This window comes from Brachyhypopomus gauderio, chromosome 13, assembly GCF_052324685.1.
Source record: "Brachyhypopomus gauderio isolate BG-103 chromosome 13, BGAUD_0.2, whole genome shotgun sequence".
NCBI classification, from domain to species: Eukaryota; Metazoa; Chordata; class Actinopteri; order Gymnotiformes; family Hypopomidae; genus Brachyhypopomus; species Brachyhypopomus gauderio.
Window position 1 is genome coordinate 18648356 of NC_135223.1, and position 12969 is coordinate 18661324.

General features: G+C 41.6%; 2 protein-coding genes across 13 annotated transcripts in view; both read left to right on the forward strand.

Moving 5' to 3' along the window:
• The window catches only part of epb41l3a (erythrocyte membrane protein band 4.1-like 3a), a 60756-nt gene extending 52176 nt beyond the window's left edge, over nt 1–8580 (forward strand). For 8 of the 10 annotated variants that reach the window (XM_076971424.1, XM_076971427.1, XM_076971426.1 and 5 more), the window contains 8 exons: nt 200–889; nt 2096–2206; nt 2844–2972; nt 4585–4698; nt 5120–5218; nt 6171–6251; nt 6586–6701; nt 7558–8580. In XM_076971424.1, coding sequence (XP_076827539.1) covers nt 200–889; nt 2096–2206; nt 2844–2972; nt 4585–4698; nt 5120–5218; nt 6171–6251; nt 6586–6696 — 1335 coding nt within the window. In that variant the 3' untranslated portion in view covers nt 6697–6701; nt 7558–8580. The remainder of the gene's footprint in view (nt 1–199; nt 890–2095; nt 2207–2843; nt 2973–4584; nt 4699–5119; nt 5219–6170; nt 6252–6585; nt 6702–7557) is intronic. The other 2 variants (XM_076971429.1, XM_076971433.1) reach the window with 2 other exon arrangements.
• Nucleotides 8581–9552: 972 nt separating this feature from the next.
• Nucleotides 9553–12615, forward strand: zbtb14 (zinc finger and BTB domain containing 14). 3 transcript variants are annotated; one of them, XM_076971467.1, is made up of 2 exons: nt 9553–9811; nt 10769–12615. In XM_076971467.1, exon 2 carries the CDS (start codon nt 10783–10785, stop codon nt 12109–12111), a length of 1329 nt encoding a protein of 442 aa, XP_076827582.1. In that variant the 5' UTR covers nt 9553–9811; nt 10769–10782; the 3' UTR covers nt 12112–12615. The 3 variants fall into 3 exon arrangements, with proteins under 3 accessions (XP_076827582.1, XP_076827583.1, XP_076827584.1); XM_076971468.1 differs by lacking the exon at nt 9553–9811 and adding an exon at nt 9929–10078; XM_076971469.1 differs by lacking the exon at nt 9553–9811 and adding an exon at nt 9970–10049.
• Nucleotides 12616–12969: the final 354 nt, after the last annotated feature.

Below are 12969 nucleotides of genomic sequence, written 5' to 3' on the forward strand. Positions count from 1 at the left end.
GCTTTACTGACTTTAATGTTTAATGCTGTGGAAAGTAGATGGTCTCAGGGTTTCTATTGGTTTTCAGATATTAATATGTTATTAGGCAATGGCAAAAATACTAATAGTCATGAATGTTCGCTGTTGACGTCTTGGCTTTAAGTGTGCCTAACCTCTTTTCCATAGCCACCTAACATGCCTCTCTGTATCTTGTATGTAGGAGTCTGATGGTTGGGTAATTATAAACAAGGTTCCTCCTAAGGTACCTGAAAAGAAAAACATAGTCAGCTACAAACCAGTGGGCATCACTAACACTGTAACTGCCAATGAGGCCCTGGGGAACAGAGCAGTCAAGCTCCTAGAGGGCTCTCTGGAGAACGCAGCAGCTAGGGAAGAGGAGGTGCTTGATATGGACTACGCTCTGGGCAAGTCCTATGACACGACCTCGGGGAAGATTGTGACCGTGACTGCCATGGAGGGGGACTTCCCCTCCCCTACTTTCCCAGTGGAGAAGAAGAAGGTCTCGGACCAGGCCAGCACTGTGGCTGTGAAAATTATTCCAGTTTCCCCTGAGTTTGAGGTCGCCAGCATTATGGCCGCAGGAGATGCGACGGCACCAGCGATCACCATTAAGGAAGCCAGGACCCCGTCCCCTTTTGAGCCCGCTGGGGCCGTAATGCGGACGGTGGTGGGTGTCAGCTCCAGTGATGAAGCCGGGGAAGGAAAGGGGACGGAGCTAAAGCTGCTCGCAGACCCTTCACTGAGGGATGGGAGTTCCCCTACGCCTAGATCTCCCCTCAGGTCCCCGCTGAGATCCCCCCTCAGATCTCCAGCAAAATCACCGGTGGATCTGCACCTGAGCCACGGTCCGAGCACCTATCTAACCAAAACGTCCCCAACAGCCCGAGTGGTAGTATAACACCGACGTTGACATCGCCAGCACCCCTCCCACCCTGCCAGTGGCCTCCAGCTATGCAGGCCTGGCTTTTCGAAAATACACACAATAAATGAATGACTTCAAAAAGCCAGTGCTTTGCACTCGTAGCAGATGGATGTGAATGCTCTTGGATGTGTTTTTGTGTTCTATCAGTTTGCTACATAGTTTTTCCTGGCTTTTTTTCATTCAGTTTTAGACACAAATCCCTTACCATGGAATTTGATGTCACACTTGCTTTTAAAGCCGAGTCTGCTGCGTTATGGGACCAGCTTTGACCTAATTAGCTTTGGCACACATACATGAGCAGCTTACTTAGTTTCTTATTGCACCTTTGTTTTTTTTTTTACAAGGTCTTGTGCTGCCACTCACACAAACGGAACGCCTTAGGCTTTAGTGGCAGTTTGAAGGGATAGCAGAGTTCTTTTCCTTTTGAGTTCCCGGGGAGATTTATGCTGCTTGAAGTGGAATGATGAGGGCTCTGTTCATAAGAGGGTACCGAATCCAGGCTTACTGATGTCACCTCCATTTTTCGGCAACCTTTGTGATCTGGAATTCATAGGTCATGAAAGGGAAGGCAGCAATATCTCAATTAGAGTTGTCCCTGTGGAGCTGAAACGTTAGCGCTTATCTCTGAAATGTCAGTTCTCACTCCATGTCTCACTTTGAAAAAGTTCACCAGTTAAAATCTAATGCTGAGCCATTCAGTATTCTATTTGCCCATGTCTATTTTCCACATAAAAATTATAAAATAACATAACTTATTACTAATAATGAGAGTTTTCATTTTTTCTTTTGTAGAGTAACAATTTTAAAATTGTCAGAGCTGCGTCTTCAGCTCATCAAGGGATAACAACCAAATTTGCCGAGAACAATTCCAGTGCTGGAAAAAAAAAAGATTTTTCTACAGCCCATTCTAACTGTGACCTTCACAACATTCATTGGTGCTCTTATGAATAACCCTGAATGAAGACACCCTTCCCAATGAGCCAGAGCTTCACTAAATACATTACTGTCAGATTCTTCCTTTTCACTCTGCATTAATAACAAACTTTGTTGTGTGTGTGTGTGTGTGTGTGTGTGTGTGTGTGTGTGTGCGTGTGCGTGCGTGCGTGCGTGCGTGTCCATTTTAACCCTTCACGTCTGTGTGTGCGTGCATATCTCTGTACGCTGCATGCTCAGCCTAAGCCCACATTTGATGAGATGTCTCCAGAGCTCACTGCTCTCCTGCAGTCTGCTCGCAGCTGGGCCTCCACCACCCCCACCACAGGGCACCATCAGGTCTTCTTAAAGGTGGACAGCAAAAGCCAAGCATTTCACTCTGGAAAAATATAGCAAAACAGTATTTCATAAACTCCTGCAAGGGAAACATTTATAGTGACCTGCTATGATTGCACATACTATATAATGGCATATGCTGTCTTAAGCACAGCGAAGCCTTTGATATACTTAATATTTACCAACATTTGTCAGCCTAGTCATCTGCATGCGGTTACAGGCCCGTGTGTCCTCATACCCTTGTTAGGTTTTGTCTCTGTCAGCCACCTCTTGTCATCCTGGCCTGCGTCTTATCCTTCCATTGACCATTACCGAATGACAGGTTTACGAGTCCGAGCCGTTGGTGGTACCATCAGGGGCAGTATGCCCTTGTGTATTCAACATTAGCCATGTGTAACTCTTAGACGTGTCTCCCTCCTAATGTGTTAAGCACATTACTGTGGCATTAATAAGTCTTCTTAATATGCCTTCTTAAAGCTTTTTGATTGACAATAAGAAACCTGCATAAAATAATGCATAACTGGAACCTTTTTATGAATATTTTAATTACTACATGAATCTTAATAATTGACGCGTTTGTGTTGGTCATATATGCAAATGATTAATTACAGCTTCTATTTCTTAATTGTAGCTTCTTTATGCTTCATTATAGACATCTTCCACTTCTGAGAGGACTCTCCAACAGACAATTGATACACAGAAGCTTCCAGAAAAAGACCATCTAAAGGAAGAGGAACAGGCAGCAGATAAGGAGCAGGATCAACCATCCAAGCAGTTACAGGTAGAGCCACCTGCTCCGCTGGCTAAGCCCGCGAAGCTCGATGAGGTTTCCGCCGCTGTCCGCACTGAGCCCCGCAGCTCTGCGCCTGTCCCTGAGTCAGACACAGACTCAGATGAGACCTCGGGAGACTCCACTAGTGGGGCCTCATCTACAGTGGACAGGCCTTCCTGCCCTGCGGGTACTGCCCCAACGTCAGCGCCAACCCACCCCCTCTCGCCCAGTGACAGCGAGTCTGAGGGCGAGAGCTTCTCTCTGTCCACTGATGATGATGATGAGGTGATTCACAGCTCCCCTCTCAGGATGTCGGAGCAGAGGGGGGATGCGGAGTGCAATGAGGTAGATCTCCATACGCCCATCCTAGAGGTGACCCTGTTTCTTGGTCCCGTAGTCCTAAAACCAGTGATCCCAAGTCCTTGCTCCAGATCCCAGATACCAAGTCTTTGACCCCAAATGCCTCCCCTCTGCTGTGATCCCCTTGGAGCAGTCACACCATGGTCCAACAGTCAGTGTGTTCATCTGTGTACAGGGGAGAGAGTTTACTTAGAGCCCTACTGAGGGTTTTAAAGGAAAGAATTGCTATGCAGGACATGAGCCAGTCTATAACTTCAGCTTTACAGATTCTAACATTCGTGACATCGTGACAGTGGCTTTCTGTGAGTGTGTGTGTGTGTGTGTGTGTGTGTGTGTGTGTGTGTGTGTGTGTGTGTATGTGTGTGCGCGCAAATCTGATCTGCACACTGATGTACACACTGCCATAACTCCCCATGAGCAATTTTCTCTTAGTTTCACCCTCATGTCCTGTGAACAAATCCCTAAAACTGTATGAAAGGACACACAGTGAGATAGAGACAGGAAGGTCTTTTTTTGTAATATCATTAAAATATATAAATTTGAAATAAAAAAACAGTAATACAATATTATTTATTATTATATCAGTGCTTGAATATGAAACATTGATTCATTTGACAAGTATCCCTTTGATCTTGATCATTAGCATATGTTTGTTTTTGTCACTTTCTGCTGCTTAATCGTCACTTTTGATGAGACACTGAAAATGAGACAGATCATGGCATACATGATGATAAGACAGCTGGTTTTAGCATTTTATTCACACCTTTTATGTCTTCAAGAATATGTTGTGACCTTTAATAATAGACATTCAGAATGAAAGAGATCTCTATTATTCTGGCAACTGCAGAGAGTTTACTCACAATTAGTCAGTAACCAAGCACAATATAAAGAGTTAGTGGTATTCTTATTGTTAGAGCTGGTTGGTACTGACCTTTAACAGACACAATGTACAAACAAAGTGCTTTTTTATACTGTTATTTTCATCACAAACATGCTTATATGTAAAATAAGCATTTTTTGTGCATGTATGCGTTTCTATGTTTCATCTGTATTAATCCATGAAAATAGGGTTATTTACATAGATACATTACTTTTCTGTGTGTCGTGCATAACAAAAAGGGATTTGTTTGTGGGATCATATGAGGATTTCATATGTGTGTTTCTGAGATCATTTGAAAGCTTTTGGTAAGCCTGAGTAAGAAAAAGATGAAGACAAATCAAAATGTTCTGTTTCTGCGTTCTCTTCACCATCTCCCCACAGACAGAGGGTGTGACCTTGAGTGGTGTATTGTCGGGGGACATGGAGTTACTAGTGGCACAAGAAACCCCAGTGATCCACACAGAGATGAAGACCATAACATACGAGGCCCTGCAGGTACACTGCCCCCTGTTGGAATGAGAAGACATACTACTCAGCAGTAAAGAACATACACATATACAATCAAAATTTTAAGCAAAGATTACTCTTCTAGATTACAAAGATTACAAAAAAGTGCTATCTATCACGAGAAGCTCCGAGTTGCACAATTACATTTCCCCAGAACACTCAGATCTTACCTGATTTTGCATTTAGGCAAAGCCGTCAACACGTTTGTTTTTCTTTGGTTGGGTGTCCTAAAACTGCATATAAACTCTCATATTAATTCTGAGCTGATATGAATAAAATAGATCTGGTTCCATTTTTTTTGCAGGTACACACACATTAGATATGTCAGATTTTCATGTAGGTATCAGAGGAAGTGATTTCCCTGTCTAATGCGCTGCCTAATCTACTGATGTGCTCTGCGTGGTGACAGGGTGACACAGATGGCGACTCAGAGCCAGGTATTCTGATGAGTGCCCAGACTATCACATCTGAGACCACCAGTACAACCACCACCACACATATCACCAAGGTACCGCCCGAAGACTTTTCCCTCCACTTTCTAGAACTGCTTTGTGTTTAATTTATGCACATCTGTAGAAATGTTCTTGTTTCATGATGAAATATTGAGATCTATGAATAGTTATTATCTGTGGAATGTACTTATTGCATGAAATGTGAGAAGTAAAATATGCATTTAGTGAAATGGCTTTAGTCATTGGTGAGATAGCTTAGATTCCTAGATTCCCATTTCAGGAGAGGGATTATTTGTTTAAGATGTCTTTTATGTACTTCTACTTGAGCTAAAGGATATGTAGTAAATAAATCCACATTTTGCCACTTCGTATACTGTATGTTGTATTAAATGTAATGTTAGCCGTAAAGATTTGCAGTCTGCAGTCATAGTTTCAATGTGCTTCTTTAAGCTTTCCACGAGTGAGAGCAGAGGTCATTAGCATGCAGCATCATCACCCAGAAAGTATAATTTTCTTCACATTGAAAGAAGCGTCAGATTAGAACAGATCACAGGAAAGCTGAATAAAGTGGTGGTGCGGGTGCTCTTCATCTACACGTTCCTTCATCTTCATGGTCCATGTGCTCAAAGATTGGTCATGTCTTCTTGACTGGTCATATCATAGTGCATGAAACTAATCAGATACAGGCAGTTTAAGTTAAATTGTATATGCATTTTCCACTGGGAAGCAGTTCAATATTATGTACCTATGTATTTTAAATGTTGGAAAATTTATTGTGGCTGAAAAAATATGGCGAATATTTCACAAATTACAAACAAAATGCAAAAATTTCTGCTTTGTTTTTATTGAGTTGCACATTTCGAAAAGTGGAAGCCTTTCACCAGTAATGAAATATTGGATTTTTTGCACACATCATTATGTTCTATAGAAGACTAGTCCTGGGTGGCCTTCATTTATTGGATTATGTCATTATGTGTTTTTAAATGTGTTCTCTGCTTTTCTGATAAGACTGTTAAGGGAGGTATCTCAGAAACCAGGATTGAGAAGAGAATTGTCATCTCGGGAGATGCAGACATCGACCATGATGAGGTGAGAATCACACAATCAGCTCACACTAAACAGCTGTTGTAGGCTACCAACGGTTACAACACGTCACTGAATCCTGAGCAGTATGCCTTTGTAAATACTCACTCGGCCACTATTACTGTAACCTTAAGTCCTGGGTTTGAGCATATTTTTGTATTGTTTGTTGACGATCAGTGACGCTCTTAATCAACAGAAACCAAAAAGGCAACTCCTGATATAGAGATTCTCCACACCGTGGTGTAAACCACACCCACTTTACAATTTCTAATAGACATACCTCCTCATTCCCATCCCCACGCCTCTTTGTTTTGTCATCATGGGGTGTCACTGGGGCCAGGCCCTGGCTCAGGCCATTAAAGAAGCCAAAGAGCAGCACCCTGACATGTCAGTGACCAAAGTAGTGGTCCACAAAGAGACTGAAATCACACCAGAAGAGGGCGAGGAGTGATGCAGGTAAGGGAAGAATCAATCACAGCTCTGTTTGGCTTGGCAAACTGAAAACCAGTCTGCTATTCCGCTAAATGCTCAAAGCTCCCAGATCTGCTACTGGCCGGCATTCTAACCCTACTGCTGCACTGACTATTCATATTTGTTTAGACATTCTTGTAAAGGTAAAGGTAGTACAATGCTAATGGAATGAATGATATGCTGGACCTATTTACAACAACATACTAACCATCCATCCATTTGTGTTCTTGATGGGTTTTTTTGTTTATTTGTTTTTTGTGTTGATTGGCACCTCTTTGACAATAAGCAATTAAAGGGAATGGAAAATGTTACTTCAGAGTTTGTTTTGATAATAAGTAAATAAATACTTACCCCAAGTATGATTTTGAAAGAATACAGTGCACTCCACTGGACATAAACAGTACTGCTATTTATTATTTGCAGTTAATCGTGATGGTCATTTTCACAGTTTGCTTGGATTATTGGTTCTGTATATTTCTTAATAGAAATCTGTTGTTATTGTAAACAGGACTAGCTTGGTGTATTCCTTATTGTCAAAATGTTCTTAAAGCATGTACTGGAGTTTTTGCATTGCAGGTGACTGATAAACCTAGTATTGCTGCATGCCTTTTAAAACGGATTACAGTATACTGCTGTATGCTACTGTATGCATATGATGTTAAAAAGCATTAGCCAGTGCCGTGTAATCACCATTAATGCAAAGCGCTCATAGGCACATGCAGAGAGCATTTCCAAAGCCTATATACATGCTTGTCAGTGGTGAACTGTTTGAGGCAAAAATGTGTTCAAATGTGATACTCAATTCATTAAATATTATGAGATTTTTGTTTATATATTTTAGGACTAGTATGTCTTCATGCTTTCTGAAGCGAACTCACGTCCCCACCATGCAGAATGAAGGACCGCTTTGGAAACGTCACCCATGGAAACTGCACCTCAAATAAACCAATGGATATTACTTCATTTGAGCATTGATGGAGTAGTCTCTCAAACACACACACACACACACAAACACACACACACACACACATGCTCCCTCTCTCCAAAACACGCTTACAGAACCACTGGGCAGCCTGGTCCAGCACTGGACCGCTGCTATTGCATGACAAGGGATCAACTGCTTTTTTGTAAAGAGAACCAACGATACATGCATTTTAGGAAGTATTCTATGACAACGATGTAAATTTCAGTTTACCCTGAACACTTCTCCTACAGGGAGAACGTATGTGACATGAATTTTGAAAATAGTACTGATACAAATACCTACATTTTATTTATTAGAATACTTCTCAGTACAAAGAAGGAAGAAATAATACTAGACTGCATCTGTATGAGCACACGATATTTAACCATGCAATATGTGTGCTGTTGGTGTTGCCTCTCCGTGTGTCCACGCCCACCTGCCTCTGATGTGCTCATGAACCTACCACATCTGGTTGAGATGATGACTGATGAACCCATGTGCTTTATAGATCATGCATATTAGAGGATTAATATAATTTTTTTTTTACTTGAATTATATATGCATTTTATGTTTCTCTTATATTTACACTGAATGGCAGATGTGCAGGATTTGACTGGGTTTTTAAAGAGTGGAGCCTGACACTGTGACATTTGTCACTGACTCTTCATTAAAATTGATGTCTTCACAATTCTTTTAAGTCATTTCCTGAATTATCCATGCCCATGGTGGCATAGCCAAGCCTTAAACTGAAATGGATAGAGAGCCTGAAACATCTCCAGTTGTGTGATGCTTTTTGTTTGTTTTTCATTAGCTTGTGTGTTTTTAAAACCATAATTCTGTCATATGCTGCAGTCCATGCTGAATGTGTTTCCCACGAGCTCAAATAAAATGGAAAATATACAGATTATTTGCGTTTATTCTATATCCAGAAACCAGGCTACATGTCTGACAGAAAGATGAGCATGCAAAATATTATGGAATCACGCTATGTTTGTTTCTGAATTCGTTTGTTGCGGACTGGCCTATAATGCACTTGCAGACACTACTAGTACTCACGCAGTCATTCATTAAAATTTGGGGTATTTTAACGGTACACTGAAATAACGTTTGCTCAACGTGTGTAACAAATGAGTAATAAAGGCTATGATAACTGCTTAGTGTATAGAGGACATAAGGACACGAAGAAGTTTGCGGAAACAACTTCAAAACTACCAGTCTACCTTAATAAAACCATTAAAAACGACCAACATGGCAATGCACGATATTGGTGTAGAAATAACAAATATCACTGATACTGGCTCGGAGCAGACGAAAGCATCCATGGCAAAGAGTCACCGGTGCACATTTGCGATGTAGTTTAAGACCCTAAACAGTTCGGCCTAGTTTGGCATGTTATTTACATGCAAAGAATGTTGCATGGACCTACTAATAACGTTAAGTGTTACTGCAGATGTTTGCTGTTGGTAGGGAATCAAATAAAAGTTTCCATTGTATTTGAATTCGAGCTTAATTTAATCTAAATAAGTTCATTGCTTCTTTAACCCACATGTAGGAGTTTTAACTAAAACCTTCAAATGTGCGTTTCTTAGCTTTTGAATTATTGTTTATTATTATTTATTATTATTATTGTATTATTGCGATTCTGATTTCGGAAAGTGTTTCATTAGCATCGACATACATCCAAGATATAAAAAATAATTTATATATATAAGAATATATATTTATTTATTTTAAGTCCATCACGGCTCAAACTTCCCTGTTACATCTGTGCACAGAACCAGCGCACTCTCTTTCCCGCTCGTGACAGTGGCTTTCGCGCCCCGGCGTTGTGCCCGTACCTTCAGGGTTCGCGCTCCGGAGATTCCCGTAATATGCGCAAGCACGCCTAAACTTCAGCTACTGCCTGCTCTTTGTGTAGGCTGAATTTGCGCCGTTTGCGTAACAGTATTCACTTGCACCATAGTTACGTACGCACTTAGTCACTCGTTCTCTGCAGTTCCGTGCTGGCGCAGCGCGTCCTTCCGTGTGTGTGCTCGTCCTCAAGCGAACAAAACACAAAGTACATTATTCTCAACTGACTGTGTGACATTTTAACAGAGACTTTTCCAGGGGATCAAAACGGCACATACAGGTGAGAAATACATTTTTTTGCGAATTGCAACAGCTTCTGAATTATTGCATAATGTTTGGCCAAGATGCCTGCGCGCTCACGGTTTTTCAGGAGTGTTCATGGCTGCTCGGGCATTTTCCAAGCGGGGACGGGCGCTCCCTTGGCGTGCTTGTCGTCAGTCGGAAACGTCGTCCATTTCTTGGTGTTGCTGCGTGAGGAGGGGAAAGTGGTTCCTATCATCAAAATGGCATTTTTTTGGGTCAAACTTTTAAACGGAATTTACCGCACGTATGACAGTGGTGTGCTTGATGAAATGTGTTTACGAGATAATGCAGATAATGGTTTGCTAACGTTCGCGCGCGCGCGAGGGAGCGCGCGCTAGCTAGCTAGCTAGCTTGTCAGCCAGTTTATTTAGGTTAGCGTTAGCTGGCTAACTAGCCGCTCAGTTACATCATAACGGGACGGAGCTCGCTAGCCCAGCTAACGCGGTCAATACGCGCCATAAAGGGCGGCCGACTAGGTTAAATGAATGTAGCACAACTTATGTTTGTACGGGATACGCATCGGAATTAGTTATTCACCAAGCTAATCCCTTCTCCCACAGAATGGTCAAAACTAAAAAATAGTTAGCTAGGTTAGCTTAGCTAGCTAGCAACCTAGCTATGATTAGAAGCTATAAATGAGATTGTGTCAATCGCCAAAGCTATATCTGTCTTGATCCTGGACGTTTTGACCAATTATTTGGCCTTCTAGTATTTAGAAATCGCAATCGCAATGATGTTTAAAACTTTGAAACTAGTTGTATGTCTGTTTATAGCTGGCTAGCTCCGAAGAAGCTATATTGTTTTGTAGCCTTATCCAATGATCTTATTTATAAACAGTGAAGAAAGTGATCACAGGCCTGTGACCCGTTACTAACTAGTTCTGATAATTTTTTTGCACTTAAAAATAACACTCTCTCTCTTTCTCTTTCATCAGAGTTTTGTTCCAGCATGTCAGAAACTGTGAAATATGTGGATGAAGAACACAAAACCATTTTCTTGAAGATTTTGAATGAGCAGAGGCTAGAGGGTGAACACTGCGATATAGCAGTAGTTGTTGAAGACGTGAAGTTCAGAGCACATCGTTGTGTATTGGCAGCGTGCAGTAATTATTTCAAAAAGCTTTTTAAAAAACACGAGGTGGACAGCTCCTCTGTCATAGAGATTGACTTCATCCGATCAGATATTTTTGAAGAAGTGCTGAACTACATGTACACAGCGAAAATTTCAGTAAAGAAAAAAGATGTCAACTTAATGATGTCATCTGGACAGATCCTTGGAATCCGCTTTTTGGATAAACTCTGTTCTCAGAAACGGGATATGTCTGCAGAAGAGAAAAATGACATTAGAAATGCAAAATTTCCATATGACATTGTAAAAATTGGCCTTCAAAGTGATGACCCTCAGTTAAATCAAGACAATGATGTGCAGGTGCTTGGAGATCAAGATGATACACCCTCTGATGATATTGTAGAGGAAGCTCAAGGCAATCACGAGCTTGACAAATCACCCAATAGTGCCCTGCGAGTAGAAGAAGCAATTCTAAAGGAGTTGGCCCAGGACGAAGTACACAAGGTTAGCTGCTATGATCAAGAGGTGGAAGCAATGGACACTGAACCCAAAGAGCTTGCAGCACATACCCAGACCCTCTCATTTGCTGACAGTATGGGCGAGGTTAAAGATGAGCAAGCCCCTGGATGGACCACAGCGGCTGCAGACATGAAGTTTGAATATCTGTTGTACGGCCACCGGGACCAGTTTGCCTGCCAGGTTTGCGGCAAGACCTTCATTGACGAAAGCCGGCTGAGGAAACATGAAAAATTACATTCTGCTGAGAGGCCGTTCATATGTGAGATATGCACCAAAGCGTTTACCACTCAGGCCCACTTGAAAGAGCATCTGAAAATCCACACTGGCTTCAAGCCATACCGATGTGATGACTGCGGTAAGTCTTTCATCCGTGCCCCAGATCTGAAGAAACATGAGAGGGTGCATAGCAACGAGCGTCCCTTTGGGTGCCAGATGTGCGAAAAAGCCTTTAAACACAAGTCTCACCTGAAGGACCATGAACGGCGGCACCGAGGTGAAAAGCCCTTCGCATGTGGCTCCTGCACCAAGGCTTTTGCTAAAGCCTCGGATCTGAAGAGGCATGAAAACAACATGCATAGTGAGCGCAAACAGCTGTCTGCCAACTCTTTACAAAGTGAGACTGAGCAGCTCCAAGCAGCAGCTATGGCTGCAGAAGCTGAGCAACAACTGGAATCCATAGCATGCTCATGACATACTGCGTGTGCATTATATTCACACCAGTGCACTGTAAAACAATCTTTTCTAACTCCTTTTGTTTTGATAAGCAGGTGTAGTCTTATTGTTTTGGCTGATCTTGTTTTTAAGTTCATTTTTTGAACTATTTGAATCTCAGATCTTGATAGTGATTATAGATTTTCTTAATTTTAGACAAATTGTTGATTTACACTGTTGAATGTTTTTATTTTCTCTCCGATGTAAATGGTGCAAGACTTTTCTCACTGTACAGTTCATACCAAATGTATTTGAGTATTTGTGGCAGTCCAGTGTACTGCCTTACCCTTGTTGATACAGTAAAGATGCAGTTGTACAGCGCCAGTTTTGCTAAAAAGACTGGAAAGGAGATATAATGAGATATAATAAAACCTGAACAAATGTCTTTGATGGTCAACCATTCCGTCAGATATGTTGAAATATACACAGAAAGATTTAGCATATGATATTTTTGCTGTAATAAAAGGCATTTCCGGTGGTAAATATTTTGTACATTTGTGTATAATTTTGTTCTCACCTGTCATGCCATTATGTTTGAGAAAACAGCAGTATGCACTTCAAAATGTCCTGTTTTGTGCTGAAATCTTTCAAATGAATATGTCAAAGTCTAGCGTATGATGACCACACTGATACGGTGAAATGGATAGCTTCACCATTTATTTGTGCCTTATCAGGACATGGGGTGGGATTAGTGTACACACACATTTAGACGCTCTCTCTCGCTGTAACAAATAATGTTCACCATGTGACTGAAGAATGGCTGGGGAAGCAAAAGGTGAACAGACATGGTGTCACTGCAATCTGCACCCCACATACACCCAAAAAGATCAAACTTTC